General features: G+C 54.5%; 5 protein-coding genes across 5 annotated transcripts; 3 read left to right on the top strand and 2 right to left on the bottom strand.

Annotated features, from left to right (window-relative positions):
* Nucleotides 1-1,521: 1,521 nt before the first annotated feature.
* On the bottom strand, nt 1,522-3,266 carry BDY24DRAFT_378458 (uncharacterized protein). The gene is made up of 5 exons (XM_076638933.1): nt 2,894-3,266; nt 2,697-2,797; nt 2,064-2,609; nt 1,773-1,962; nt 1,522-1,658 (listed from the first exon to the last, which is right to left on the bottom strand). The coding sequence occupies exons 1-4, from the start codon at nt 2,991-2,993 to the stop codon at nt 1,945-1,947; spliced, it is 765 nt and encodes a 254-aa protein (XP_076500020.1). The 5' UTR covers nt 2,994-3,266; the 3' UTR covers nt 1,522-1,658; nt 1,773-1,944.
* Nucleotides 3,267-3,399: 133 nt separating this feature from the next.
* BDY24DRAFT_205602 (uncharacterized protein) lies at nt 3,400-5,280 on the top strand. The gene is made up of 2 exons (XM_076636485.1): nt 3,400-3,556; nt 3,634-5,280. The coding sequence occupies exons 1-2, from the start codon at nt 3,488-3,490 to the stop codon at nt 5,095-5,097; spliced, it is 1,533 nt and encodes a 510-aa protein (XP_076500019.1). The 5' UTR covers nt 3,400-3,487; the 3' UTR covers nt 5,098-5,280.
* A 516-nt stretch (nt 5,281-5,796) lies between these two features.
* On the top strand, nt 5,797-8,226 carry BDY24DRAFT_412339 (glycoside hydrolase family 71/99-like protein; the record flags this gene model as incomplete). The annotated part of the gene is made up of 14 exons (XM_076643044.1): nt 5,797-5,924; nt 6,005-6,055; nt 6,143-6,180; nt 6,254-6,263; nt 6,344-6,442; nt 6,515-6,795; nt 6,888-6,913; nt 7,007-7,187; nt 7,249-7,327; nt 7,389-7,514; nt 7,594-7,621; nt 7,702-7,819; nt 7,894-8,017; nt 8,100-8,226. 14 exons carry the CDS (start codon nt 5,797-5,799, stop codon nt 8,224-8,226), a joined length of 1,416 nt encoding a protein of 471 aa, XP_076500018.1.
* Nucleotides 8,227-8,552: 326 nt separating this feature from the next.
* Nucleotides 8,553-10,676, top strand: BDY24DRAFT_205579 (uncharacterized protein). The gene is made up of 5 exons (XM_076636484.1): nt 8,553-9,190; nt 9,300-9,407; nt 9,515-9,597; nt 9,736-10,331; nt 10,412-10,676. Exons 1-5 carry the CDS (start codon nt 8,811-8,813, stop codon nt 10,421-10,423), a joined length of 1,179 nt encoding a protein of 392 aa, XP_076500017.1. The 5' UTR covers nt 8,553-8,810; the 3' UTR covers nt 10,424-10,676.
* A 687-nt stretch (nt 10,677-11,363) lies between these two features.
* Nucleotides 11,364-12,277, bottom strand: BDY24DRAFT_412337 (uncharacterized protein; the record flags this gene model as incomplete). The annotated part of the gene is made up of 4 exons (XM_076643043.1): nt 11,364-11,442; nt 11,518-11,718; nt 11,842-12,174; nt 12,252-12,277. The coding sequence occupies 4 exons, from the start codon at nt 12,275-12,277 to the stop codon at nt 11,364-11,366; spliced, it is 639 nt and encodes a 212-aa protein (XP_076500016.1).
* Between the last annotated feature and the right edge of the window lie 391 nt (nt 12,278-12,668).

Here is a 12,668-nt window from a genome sequence, read left to right as displayed (position 1 = left end):
GAGACGGACTTCAAACCGAGCCATGGCTCTCTCTGTTGCTTCCTCTTGCTTCAACCTCAGGCAGGCTCTCAGAGAACTTTTCTGGAGCCTCGATGAACGCGTTTGTAGAACTATTGAAGGTCCCCGTCCCCGTCCTCGTAGTCGACGCTCGACTTGACTCGTTCGCGACGCGCCCGTCGCCCTCAATTTGGTCGACGTTACTTTTCGTTCGCCAGTTTTTCTCCTCCCTTTCTCCTTGTTTTCGCCGATTTCGTCTCAGAGGGCTATGAGGACTACAATTTCCTCTAAATTCTACGAGAAGAGCCGAAAGCGAGTCCCGTAGCAACCGTTCTATGTATCTTCAAACTCCGCCTCCTTTGACGAGCTCGACGAGCTTCGTTCGAGCTCCCTTCGAACCACCAGCATCCCCTCCTCCTTCCCTTTCAAACGCTGCTAACTTTCTTGACGGTTCTTGCCCTCTTTTACAGCTGGAGAGCTGAGGTTGTAACGAGACCCTGAAATCCTCGATCCCTCCTCCTCCCTGGAGGGACACCATCAGGAGTTTGTATTGATCTAATCCCTCTGACCCTCCCCTACGCTCTTCTTCTTCCTCTTCTTTCTCCCTTCCCTCTTCCTCTCTTCTCTCCCAACTCTCATCACCATCTCCTCTATCTCCTTCCTTCTAGCTACTATACCTCTGTCCTACTTCCGAGATCCGACTCATCTTCGGCGAGGTCATCAACTTAATAACCACTCTTTTCCCCCTTTCTCTCCTCTGAACCAAACCTCCCTCCCTCCCTTCCTTTCTTTCTCGCCACCAACTCCCACCGCCTCACTTCTAATCCCTCCTCCTTCTTCTTCTTCAACCGCCATGGATCCTCGCCTCCACGCTCGTACCGAACTCCCTCCCTCTCCAGCTTCCTCCCTCAAATCCCTCCTCTTCGCTTCCCTCCCTTCTTCGTCCTCCTCCTCCTCCCTCGCCCCTCTTCGCCTCACCTCCACCACCACCAAGGATGTCCACATGCTCCCTCCTTCTCCTCCCATCTCTCCTGACGTCCCTACCCATCCTCGCTCCGCCGGTGGCCTCCTCTCAGCAGCCGTCCCAACGGGAGGATTGGGACTCGAACCCAAGGAGGACGACCACGGCGACCTCTCCTTCCTCTCCGATCAATGGACTCCTCCCAACATCGACTCGCTCGACATCAACGATCGTGGGATGATGAACGAGTTCATGATGATGGGCTGCAGCAAGCAAGCTTGTGGTGGAGTCTTCCGTCTTCTTTCTCTCGTCTCCGCCAGCTCCCGCTGACGTTGTTTGGTCCTCTTTTTTTTTTTTTTTTTCCAGCGATGGCTAGCGAGGTCGTAGGAATAATCATCCCAGCTCTTCCCAAGGGACTAGGCTACCCTGCATGGAAGAGGACGGAAGCGGCATTGGCTCAGGAGAGGCAGGTTACCAAGACGCTCTCTCTCCTCGTCTCCCTCGCTCCCCATCCTGTGAGTCCTCTCTTTTGGAATGTTTGTTGGTTTGGCTTCTGCATCCGATCTCCGTCTCACTGACCTCCTCTGCTCCTCTTTTTTTTTTCCCTCTACCCCTTCGGAACTTCAGCTCTGCGTTCTTCTCTCGAGCGTGATCTTGCTCGAAAGACTCGCGTCGCTATATCCAACGATGGGATCTGGATGTTCGTCCCTCTCTCTTCCTTTTTGCTCCCCCCCCCCCCTCCTCCTTCTTCTTTTCCAAAGAGCTGATTTCGGATGCTGTTTCTTTCTTCTTCGACCTTCCAATTCTTCATCAGCCGCCTTCAAGGACACGCCCTGTCGAGTCGTCTTTGCCGTCTTCCTTCTCTCGTTGAAGATGACGAGCGACATCAGCCACTGCAACGCGTCCTTCGTTCGCTTCACTCAATGGGAACTCTACGACATCAACAGGATGGAACGAGAGATGCTTCACTACCTCAAGTGGGATCTCTACATCAGTCCCGACGAGTGAGTCCTCTCAGGTCTCGGAGCTCGGAAGCTTCTCTCACTCGTCGACGCGTCGCTGACCTTCTCCCTCTCTCTCTCTCTTTCCCTTCCCTCTCTCACAGACTCCTCCACCGAGCCACTGGATTCTGGACCTCCCACCTCGCAACCCTCACTCGACTCTCCGGAGCAGACGACGGCATCGGAATCCCTCCCGACGTCGTCGGCAACCTCTTCCTCATGAAGACTCGAGACGGAGTGGACGAAAGCTCCTGGAGAGGAGGGCTCGTCGATGCTCCAGGAGAAGGAGGTCGTCGAATCCCCGACTTCGTTCCTCCTTCCTCTCCCTTCGAGCTGGACCCTTCGTTCGTCGAGGAGGAGCGAGCGGAGTCGAAGAAGCTCAACGAGGAGGAGAACGCTGGACCTCTTGGATACGGAGTCAAGATGAGGAGGTCGAGAGCTTGCTCTGGGAGTGTTCTCGTTGGAGGTGGGATCGGGACTGGATTGGGAGGAGAGCAGAACGGAGAGAGTGGGTTTGGAGGGTTGCCGAGGAGGGATGGTGGGCAGCAGACGGTTTGGCGACTGGGGAGGTTGGAGAGGAGAGGGAGTGCTGGGAACGAGGAGGGGAAGGTTAGGACCGTGATTGGTGGTGGAGTAAAGATGGACAGGAGGTGAGTCGTTCTATCGCTGCTGTTTCCCTCTCGCTTCTTCGTTTCGGAACTGACTCACGACGCGTCGTTGGTTCTCGCTTCGAACAGACCGACCATCTGAGGCTCTCTCTCTTTCTCGGACCTTGCATGAACAACGAAGACGACGACGACTGCACTGGAGAAGCTCTTCATATTACCTACCATACACGGTTCGTCCTCGTATCTCCGTTCGCCTCCTCTTCGACTTCCGCTCATCGAAACTGACGCCCTCGTTCTTTCTTCTTCTCTTCCCTCCCTCTCGCCAGATCCCCTCCCATTCGATACTCGCACACGTATGACACCATCCGCATCCCTCTTACGCCAAAGGATTTCTCTCCCTCTCCCTGTACAACCCTCTTCGTCCATTCATCCGACGCGTCCAGCCTTTCTCTCTCGCTTTCTCTCGCTGTTCCCGCTCTATAATTACGATCTCTCTCTCCAGCTTAGCTTAACATCGTACGTACCTCTCCATACCGTCAGTTTATCCCGCTCGTGTTGTAGAATCTCCTTTCGCTTCGCATCGTCCTCTCTTCCTGTCCCTCCCCTCCCTGAGTCTCCTCGACCGAACCTTCCCTCCCTCGACACGAGCGCGTTTCCCCTTCCTTTACCTTACTCTACGTTCTAGTTACTTTTTCTCAGGGTCTTATGGTGTTCTTTCGTTCTCCCATAGATCTTCAAAGAAAAAGAGAAGGATCGGACAGCGTCCCTTTCATCATAAGAAAAGAGATCGATGGGTCTCAGAGGAATTCCCGGAAACGCTTCACCTCCAACTCCCTTCCTCTTTTTTCGGCCTTTCGCTAGGCATGTCTTAGACATCTCCTAGATGCATTTGGAGTGGAGGACGGAAGAGCGAGCGATATATGGAACCCAACCACCACCATCAAGCAATCAAGAGGAACAGAACGAAACGAAAGAAGGAAGGGAAAACGGTGAGCTCGACGTTCTCTCTCTCTCTCACCCTTCTTGCTTGAAGCTCACCGATCCTCTCCCTTCTCTTGGATTTTAGATGCCTCAACCGCTTACCCTGCCTCTCCATCCTCTCCCGCTCCAAGACGAACGTCGACCCTCCCTCTGGACGTCCTACATCAACTCAGCATCCAACGCCGCTCCTCAGCCCTCCTCCTCGACCTCCTCTTCGATCTCCCCCGTCAGCAGGCTCTCCTCGGTCGTAAAGAAGCTCGCCATTTCTCCTCCCAGTTGGAAGAAGAGGAAGAACTCGGATCACTCCTGGGTTCGGCTCGAGACTCTCGCTGTAGGAGGAGGAGGGGTCGACGAGGAACAGCAGTTTCGACACATCATCGGAGACGAAGAGGAGGCCGTCAAGGATGGCGAAAGGGGAGACGAGGACGAGGAAGAGGACACCATCCGTTTCGATAGAGGTGGAAGTCTAGTTGGAGGTCTCGTCCCAGGAGGAGGAGCCTCAGGAGGACTTCTTCGAGGCGAATCGAGGTCACCCAGGTCGCGAGTTTCCTCCTACGGTCAACCCTCCTTCTCCTCACCGTCGACTTCAGCCTACCCAAACCGAAACTTTGTCTTTGGAGATCGTCGTTCTTCTTCAGCACCCAAACCTCCCAACCCAACGCTCGGATCGCCTCCTCCAAACTACTCGAATCCCTCATCCAACCTCCCTCCCCTCGACCTCCCTCGTCGTCAATCTCGCCCTCCTCCTCCCCAAGCGACCCGAGAAGAACTCCTCCAAGCCGAACGAGAACGACGAGCAGCAGAATACCGAATCAAGATGCAGCTGAGGAAGGAGGAGGAAGAGTTGAGGGAGCTGAGAGCTAGGGCGGAGGTGAGGAGTTTGGAGAGGTCGCTTAGGAAAGAGGCGAAGGGCTTCCAGTGGGACGAGAAGGATGGGCCGCCGGCGTTACCTGCTTGGAGTCCCGTCAAGGGAAGGTTGGAGAATGGGGAGGGCCTTACGGGAGGGAGGAAGGACTCAGTGAGCGAGGGAGAGGAGGAAGGAGGAGACGGAGGGACGGCACCACTTCCGACGCGACCTCGTCGAATGTCGACCATGTCGTCCCAGCAATCACACCACTCTTCCACCGACGACGCGCCTCCCCTACCAAGCTCTTCGACTCTCTCGACGTACTCGAACTGGATCACCCAACCTCTCAACTTCCCGTCCAAGGCGGCGACGAGAACGCGTCCTCGTCCTCCAGACATTCTCATCTCCGACGACACCCCTCTTCCGCTTCGACCCCAGCAGCAGCAATCCAGTCTTCTTTTACTATCTCCTGGAATCGTCTCGAGTCGGTTCACTAGCGGACAACAGCAGCAGCAGGGACGGGAGCGGGAACGGGAAGACGAGGAGGGACCGGACGACGAAGAAGCCTCGCGCTCTCCAATCTCTCCCGTCGGAACCTACTTCATCACCTACCCACCCTCGTCTTCCTCCTCTTCCTCCGTCACTTCCTCATCCGTCGCTCCTCCCTCCGGCTCAGGATCCCCCCTCGATCTCGTTCAATAGCAAGCCACCCCTCCCTCCTACTTCCTTCCCTCAAACCCAATCTCACCCAATCGCCTCTCGTATCCCTGATCGTACTCTTCCGACCGCTCGGATTTCCCTCCTCTCCCTTACGGACGCTCCCATCGCAATATCCCGTCCTCAGCATTACGACCTCTCCCCACAATCTTCGGTCGCGACGCTCATCTACCAAGCTTGAGGTCTCTGGAAATTCAACCTCTTGATGTGGAGCTACGTCGTAGGAAGTCTTCTTACTACTCAGCTTGTGTTGGTTGTGATCGTAGGAGCTCCATCGTGGAGCGAAGGGGTGTCGTTCACTGGGACTTGTTCGACGCGGAGCGATTAGCTTTTCTTCTCGGTTCGAGAATCTCATGCACTTCTATATAATCTAGTCTTCTCTTTCTCTGGTCCATGTTTCTCTTGCTTAATACATTGTCTGTAGTCTCCTTGTTCGATTAGTCTAGTAGCAGGGAGGAGGGACGCGTCGTCCCCATGACTGAGGCCCTCTCTTTCGATCTCTCGTCTCGTTGTTTTGTTTAAGGCACGTTCAATCATGTATATCAGGCTTCTAACTTCTAAACTTCTACCTTCCAGCGAACAATTTCCTGATCTGAAGTCTTTCGAGACAGCGACGTCCTCCCAGATCGAAGCCTGTTCACTTCTCAACCATCACCTTGTCTCTCAAACTCTAAGCTTCGTGCTATGAGCTCGAAGGCCCGTTCGATCCTACCCTCTTTCAACAACCTCGCCACTTTCTTCTTCGTCACTATCCTCGCCATCGTGCTGAACCCCATGAGTTCTGATCCAACAAAGAAGAAGGAGGTCGAGAGGTGAGCTTCAGCCTCGCCTTCTTTTCCTCTACAGCCCTCAATCGCAGCTGACTCGCTTTTCTACCTCCCGGAAACGCTAGGGTGGATGCTTCGACCATCCAAGGAAAGTTTATGGTTGGATACCAAGGCTGGTGAGTGAGAGATCTGCGGCAAAGGCAGGAGGACGAGCAAAGGAAGGAAGCTTAAGCTCTCCTTCGACACTTCTCTTCTCGAAACAGGTTCTTTTGCCCTGGGGATGGAGTCCCACTACATCCGAGTAAGTACCTATCAGCTTTATATCTGTTCAGTGGAACATCTCGCTGATCTTTGTTTTCTTTTCGTCCCATCAGAGCATCATGGGTGCGTTTCCATCTCGCTCTCCCTCCCTCTCCAACTTGTTCGAATCGAAGCTCACATCTCCTTCGCTTCCTCTTCAACAGTTGGCTCCACTGGCAAAACCACCCCATTACAGACGGAGGGAAGATCACTTTCGACATGTGGCCTTCGACTCGAGAACTTGATCCAGATGAGCTCTACGAGTTCGTCCTCCAAACTCTCTCGCTCACCCTTCTCCTCTCTCTGACTCTCCTTGCATCTCGCCAACTCTACAGTGTCCCAGGTCTCACGAACCCCATCACCGGTCGACCAGCTCAACTCTTCTCTTCTCGCCATCCTAAGACCGTTCGCCGACATTTCAAGTGGATGAGAGAACACGACATTCCGGGAGTTTTCCTCCAACGATTCCTCGGTCAAGTCAACAAGGGAGACGACTCGATGAGGAGGCAGAGGGACGAGATTGGGTTGAGAGTGAGAGAATCTGCTGAGGCTGAGGGAAGGGTCTGGGCGATGATGTGGGATGTGAGTGGAGTGAAGGGAGAGAACGTCGAAGCCGGTGAGTCGTTCGATCTCGTTTTGTTTCGACGCGTCGTCGTCTCGTTAGATCCAGGGCTGACCTTTCGTTGATCGTCTGCTTCGATCTCGCAGATCTCATTACTGACTGGAAGCATATGGTACGCTTCGTCGACAGCACCTGCAGCTCTCGCGGCTCGTCGTTTCGTGCAACTCATCTCTTCCTCCGCGTTTCGTCGCTTCGCTCGCTACAGGTTCACGACCAAAAGATCCTCACCTCTCCGTCCTACCTTCACGAAGACGGACGACCTGTCGTCGTGATCTGGGGACTTGGCTTCGCCCGAAGGAACCACGACCCGAAAAACTTGATTCGTTTCATCCAGTGGCTTCGAGCGTCGGTTCCAGGAGGGGTTTGGGTGATGGCTGGGACTCCTAGTAAGCTCTCCCCACTTCTGAAAGATGGCTGAAGACTCTACTGATCTCTCGCCTTTATCAGCAAACTGGCATTCAGCCATGGACGACGCAGACCCGGACGAGACGTTCATGGAGCTCTGGGACGAATTTGACGCGATCTCGTTCGTCTTCCTCTCTTTCTCTCGAGTCTCTTCGTCTCGCTGACCATCGCTCTTTCCGAAGTCCTTGGGCAGTAGGAAGATACTCGACTCCCGAAGCAGCAGATAATTACGACCGTGTCAGAACGCGCAGGGATCAAAAGGTCATCGAGGAGAGGGATGCTGCGAAGGGGAAGAAGCAGCGAGATTAGTGAGTCCTTACCCTGCTCTGACTCCTTCAACCTTCCCTTAGGACCGACACTGACCACCTCTCTACTTGATCTTCGCAGCGTTCCGGTCGTCTTCCCTGGTTTCTCGGTTCGTCCCGTCGTCGAGCGAAGGGAGGGTTCGATCTCAAGTTTCACTGATGAGTTCTTTCTTCGTCTCTCTCTCGACAGTGGAAGAACCTTCACGACGGGCCTCTGAATCAGATGCCTCGGCTGGGAGGTGAATTCCTCTACCGACAGCTCTACAACGCTCGGAAGTCAGGCGCGAGCGTTGTGTATGGCGCGATGTGTTCGTCTCTTTCCTTCTCTTTTTCTCTCGAGTTCCCTCTGACTTTCTGTACCTTCTTCTTCGATCCCTCTCAGTTGACGAGTACGACGAAGCCACAGCTCTCATGCCGTCGGAACCTCACTCCTCTCACGTTCCAAAGGAACGGGACTTTCTCGCTCTCGACGCCGACGGAGAGAGTTTACCTGACGACTGGTTCCTGTAAGTTCTTCCTCTTCCTTTCTTTCATCTGCCCACGTCTCGAGCTGACTCAAACCTTTCTCGTCGCTCTCGCCTCTTTCAGGCGGATCTGCTCGGTCGCGTCGAAGGCTCTTCTGGCTGGTGAACAACTCCCCGAGAATCTGCCTCGGAAGCAACTCGAGAACTTCTGGGACGACAAGAAGAAGGAGAGCGACTCTCCCTCGAGCTGAAGGAGGGACGGAAGCAACGAATGAAATGTGCCTCGACTCCATGAAATGATCGTCAAGCTCCAGCTTTTTTCGAAGGAGGAGGGAGAGTGAGGCGATCAGTCTCACGCGAGCTCTCTTACTAAATGATCTCGATGGCGACGCTGTCTCGACTCGATCTCGACGAGTCTCTCTGTGTAAACTCTTCATAGGAATCTGCCTCCTACCAAGCTGAAGGGAACTCTTACTGTGAAAACCCTAAGAAAAAAAAGGGAGGGATGCCACGAGGGAGCTGCGTAGATATCGAAATCAAAGGGAGGGGAGAGAGGAAGGTCAATGTCACCGATTCCCCTCCCAACCAACTCCTTCTCCTTCCTCCTCCCTCTTCCTTCCCAAACCTAGACTCTCGTCCAGAGTCGACTAAAAACAATGTCCGCATCCGCATCTCGTGAGTAGCTTCTTCCTTCCTCTTGCCAACCTGCCCTTCCCATCGAGAGAGTCTCTCTCTCCTTCGCCCTCTTTCTCCTCCTTCGTCCCTCTCCCTCGACATTCCTTCCCTTCGACTCCCTCCTGGAGTTCCCTTCGTGTCTCGTCCCCCTCGATCTGACATGGAACCTACTCCTCCCCCTCCTCCCACTTTCTCTCGTCCTCCCTTCTTTCTCGAACCAGCTTCCGTGCCCGTTACCGACGAGGAAAGCTCGACCACTCCTTCCGCTACTCCTTCCTCCTCCACTCCCGCCCAGCAATCCTCTACAACAGCAGAGGAGGAAACATCTTCCACTATCACCACAGCCTCTCAAACCACCGGACAGTCCAATACCTCTGGTCCTTCCTCGACTACTGGAGGTCAATCGGCCACCTCCCAAACAACGGCTGGATCCTCGCCCACCTCGGCAACCTTTATCGCTTCGACCTTCACCAACAGCGATGGCACGGTGGCTACAAGCTCAGCAGCTGTCGTCTCCAACGGTCAGACCATCTCCTACGTGTGAGTCTTCCTCTTCTTTTCGCTTCAGAAACGAGGAGCAAAGCGCTGACCTCGCTCCTCCTCCTCTTCCTCCCTCCCCCTGTTGGTCGTCTCTTCCTTTCCTTTCCAGCACCGTCCTCACCACCCTCTCGGATGGATCAGTAGCTACCTCTTCGTCTGGAGTCGTCGTCGGTAACGCCTCAGCAAAGACCAACATTGGAGCTATCGTGGGAGGAACGTAAGTCTTGAGCTTTGCCTTTCTTTCTCACCTCCTGCAGCGCTTTGAGGGGAGGAGAGAGCATCTCAAATGGAGCCTGACTTCTTTGTTTCCCGTCCTTTCTACAGCATCGGAGGAGTCGTTGGAGCGCTCGCTATCGCCTTGGCTCTGTTCTTTTACTGTCGAAAGAAGGGAAGGAGCAACGACGAGTGTGAGTCCTCTCTTCCCTGAGCTCGACGACGACGACGCTTTACTCCGCTTTCCCTCATCTTTTCTCGCCCTTTCTTCCCTCGTCATCTTCTGGAACGATTACTGACGTGCCTTCCTTCCCTTCTTCCTTCCCGTTCAGTCGACGATACCATGTTCGACCCAGATCGAGGACGTCCCGTCGACAACACCGGAGAGGTCGACCTCGTCTCCGCTCCTCAGGTCGAGCCCTACGTCTACAACGACGGATCCCACGAGATGGCTGAGGCCAACGCCTACAACAACCGATCCTCTGGCTACGGATCTCCCTCAGGCTACAACCCCGTTCCCAACGCCGCCGGTTTCGGTGCAGGAACAGCAGCTGGAGCAGGAGCGGGATACTACGGAGCTCAGGCCCTCTCGCCCACCGACGGCTCGTCGAGCGGGAACCCTACTTCGTCTGGAGGCATGTCTCGAGGACCTTCGTCGGCGTCGGCGTACTCCAACTCGACCAACTTCTCCGCTGGTGCTGCTGGATTGGGAGCTGGTGCTGCTGGAATGACGGCCGGGGCGGCGAAGAGGCAGGAGGCTCAGCGAGAGCGAAACCGAATGCACCTCAACGGACCTGGAGACGTCGAGGAGGACGTTGGCTCTGGATCGGGAGCCGAGGGGTTGGTTCAGCACCAGGATGGAGGTCGAGTGCTTCCTCAGGTCCCTCAGGTTCAGGAGGAGTTGCCTCCCACGTACGGATCGATTCCTGTGAGTTTTCGCCTCTTCTTTTCGTGACTCTCTCGATCCTCCCTGTACTCACTTTCCCGCTCTCCCTCCCTTCTCTCCAGGCCGACAAGTAAACGCCTCTTCGTCCCTCGAACACGTCTTTCCCCTTCCCTTAACGACTTTCCTCCCGCCTCTGAACCTCCCTCGGACACCTTACCACCCACCCTCCTCCCTCCCAACCCTCTCTTTTCTCCCCCTACCCTACTCTCACTACACTATCCTTTTGCTTTTTTTAAATGCTCGTGCTTCCCACTCCCTCCTTTCGCTCAGCTCTTCGTTCGTTTTCGCACACCTCTGTTCTTGTTGCCTTTTTTTCCTTTCCCTCGCTCTCCCAGGACACTTTAACCTCTCCCTCTCCTTTTTGAGCGCTCTGCTACTGCATCACTTCTACTCTTCGCTCCTTTTCATCTAGACTTCTTTGCTGTTGCTTTCTCTTGGAACGGACGGACGTTGACGCGATTTGATCGACTGGTCTCCCTCTTTCTTCTTTTTGCTTTTCATTGAGTCTAGCACCCCACTATCCTTTGTTTGAACCAGCCACGAGTGCCATTCCCTTATCTACTTTTCCCTCCATCTCAATCTATTTTCGAAGCGAGTCTGTCTTTTCAGAGGTTGAAAGAACGGAAGAGAGAGAGCGAAGCGACGGGGACGAGGACGCGTCTTCTCCTCTCTCGAAGCCCACTGGTCTCGACCTTGCGAGCAACACCAACGAAGTATCGATGGCACTTACTTTTCTTGAGCTCCAACCAAACCCTACCTAAAGAATTATCTGTTCTCTCGCTGTTCTGTCGTCTTCCCGCTCTCTCGACGCGTCCAGATCCAAATCCAAACCGAAAGAACCATTCCATCTCGCTCAGTGACGAAGGAACTACAACACGAGTACGAACCCTACTACGGTAGATAACTAGTCCAAGGCAGTCCAGTCCCAACCCAACCCCGAGCACACCGAAAGCTTGATCCTTCCACTTTCCCTGTTCCAGCAGATCCGTTCCGTTCCGTTCTCTCCCCTCCCCTCTAAACACCCCCAGCACTCCCCCGTCTAGTAACCACCTTCCTAAAAACCTGTCTTTCAGATCTCTCCACTTTCTTGGCCCTAACAAAATAGAAACCCCGACGGTCAGCTCTCCGAACGCGTTGTTTCCTTCGTTCGTTCGGAAACGCAACTCACAGGTACGTTCGTAGATCCTCCCCCTCCGGCCCCATCTCCTCGTCCCACATCCTGAGAGCGAGGAAGAGGTGGGTGATTTCGTGGTCGGTGAGGCCAGTTTGGGATTGAGAGGGAGAGGAGGAGGAGGAAGGGTGGGGTTGGCGACGTGAAGAGGGAGAGGTGAGCCCTGCGGGTCTGGCTAGGTGATAGGGATTTGCTCGTCTGAGAAGAGAAAATGGACCCATAAGGGAAAGGATAAGAAAGAGAAAGGAGTGAGCGGGGTGGGAGGCAAGGAAGGAAGCAAGGACGTTTGAGCGAAACGGAAGTCAGGATGCCTCAACTCACCTCAGCCCTTCGAACTCCGAAAATCCCATCTTTCTCAGCCTCGAACCCAACCCTTCCAGTCCGTAAATGGAAAGGAACTCTTCCAGTCCGATGGAGGAGAGGGAGATGGCTGCTGTTGAGCGTTGATGGCGAGCATAGGAGGACGAGGACGAGGAGGAACGAGCTGGCGTTGGAGGAGAAGGGGGAGGGGTTGGTTGGTTGTTGTTGTTGGATTTGGAGGAAGGTTGTAGAACGGCCTTGCTGAAGAGGGAGAGGGGTTTGAGGACGTGGAGGAGACGACGTTGGAGGGTGGGAGGAAGGATCGGGGAGGAGGAGGAGGAGGAGGGGAGAGGTCTGAGGGAGGAGAGGGATTAGAAGGAGGATTGGTGTGAGAGATGGCGAAAAGAGAGAAGGAGGAGGAACGAACGAACCTTGCTCGAGAGACTGTAGAATCCATGTTTGATCGTTCAGAACTGAGCTCGAGAGAAGGAAGACGGAGGGAAGGAAGAGAGCGAGCTGAGGTTGGAGCGGAGCGTGATCGTGGATGGAGGGAGGGAAGGCAGGGAGAGAACGAGCGAGTTCGCTCCGGATGTATAGCCTACTCCGCCTTTAGCGTAGCTTGTGCTTCCTTCGTTGAACAAAGGGGATGGGGGGGGGGCAAAGGAAGGAAGGAACAAGGGAAGAGGTGAAGGAGGGTCCGTTCCGAGGGCGAGGAGAGATCTGAGAGCGAGCTTGATCCTTTGGGAGCTGAGCTCGAACGGCGAAGAGAGGTCAAGAATCCTACATCTCCGATAGATGTATGAGATGGTGAGCTAGCTCATAGAGAAAGAAGATAAAGTGAGAGTTGT

The sequence above is a fragment of the Mrakia frigida genome (genome assembly GCF_051309035.1).
Source record: "Mrakia frigida strain ATCC 22029 unplaced genomic scaffold BDY24scaffold_4, whole genome shotgun sequence".
Taxonomy (NCBI): domain Eukaryota; kingdom Fungi; phylum Basidiomycota; class Tremellomycetes; order Cystofilobasidiales; family Mrakiaceae; genus Mrakia; species Mrakia frigida.
This window is presented reverse-complemented; position numbering and strand designations above follow the sequence as displayed.

Coding starts and splice junctions, on each gene's coding strand:
- BDY24DRAFT_205579 (XM_076636484.1), top strand. CDS start 8,811: ATGGAACCTACTCCTCCCCCTCCTCCCACTTTCTCTCGTCCTCCCTTC. Junction 9,191..9,299: donor GGTCAGACCATCTCCTACGT/GTGAGTCTTCCT, acceptor TTTCCTTTCCAG/CACCGTCCTCACCACCCTCT. Junction 9,408..9,514: donor GGAGCTATCGTGGGAGGAAC/GTAAGTCTTGAG, acceptor TCCTTTCTACAG/CATCGGAGGAGTCGTTGGAG.
- BDY24DRAFT_378458 (XM_076638933.1), bottom strand. CDS start 2,993: ATGGACGAAGAGGGTTGTACAGGGAGAGGGAGAGAAATCCTTTGGCGT. Junction 2,798..2,893: donor AGTATCGAATGGGAGGGGAT/CTGGCGAGAGGG, acceptor ACGAGGACGAAC/CGTGTATGGTAGGTAATATG. Junction 2,610..2,696: donor GAGAGCCTCAGATGGTCGGT/CTGTTCGAAGCG, acceptor AGAACGACTCAC/CTCCTGTCCATCTTTACTCC.
- BDY24DRAFT_205602 (XM_076636485.1), top strand. CDS start 3,488: ATGGAACCCAACCACCACCATCAAGCAATCAAGAGGAACAGAACGAAA. Junction 3,557..3,633: donor GAAAGAAGGAAGGGAAAACG/GTGAGCTCGACG, acceptor CTTGGATTTTAG/ATGCCTCAACCGCTTACCCT.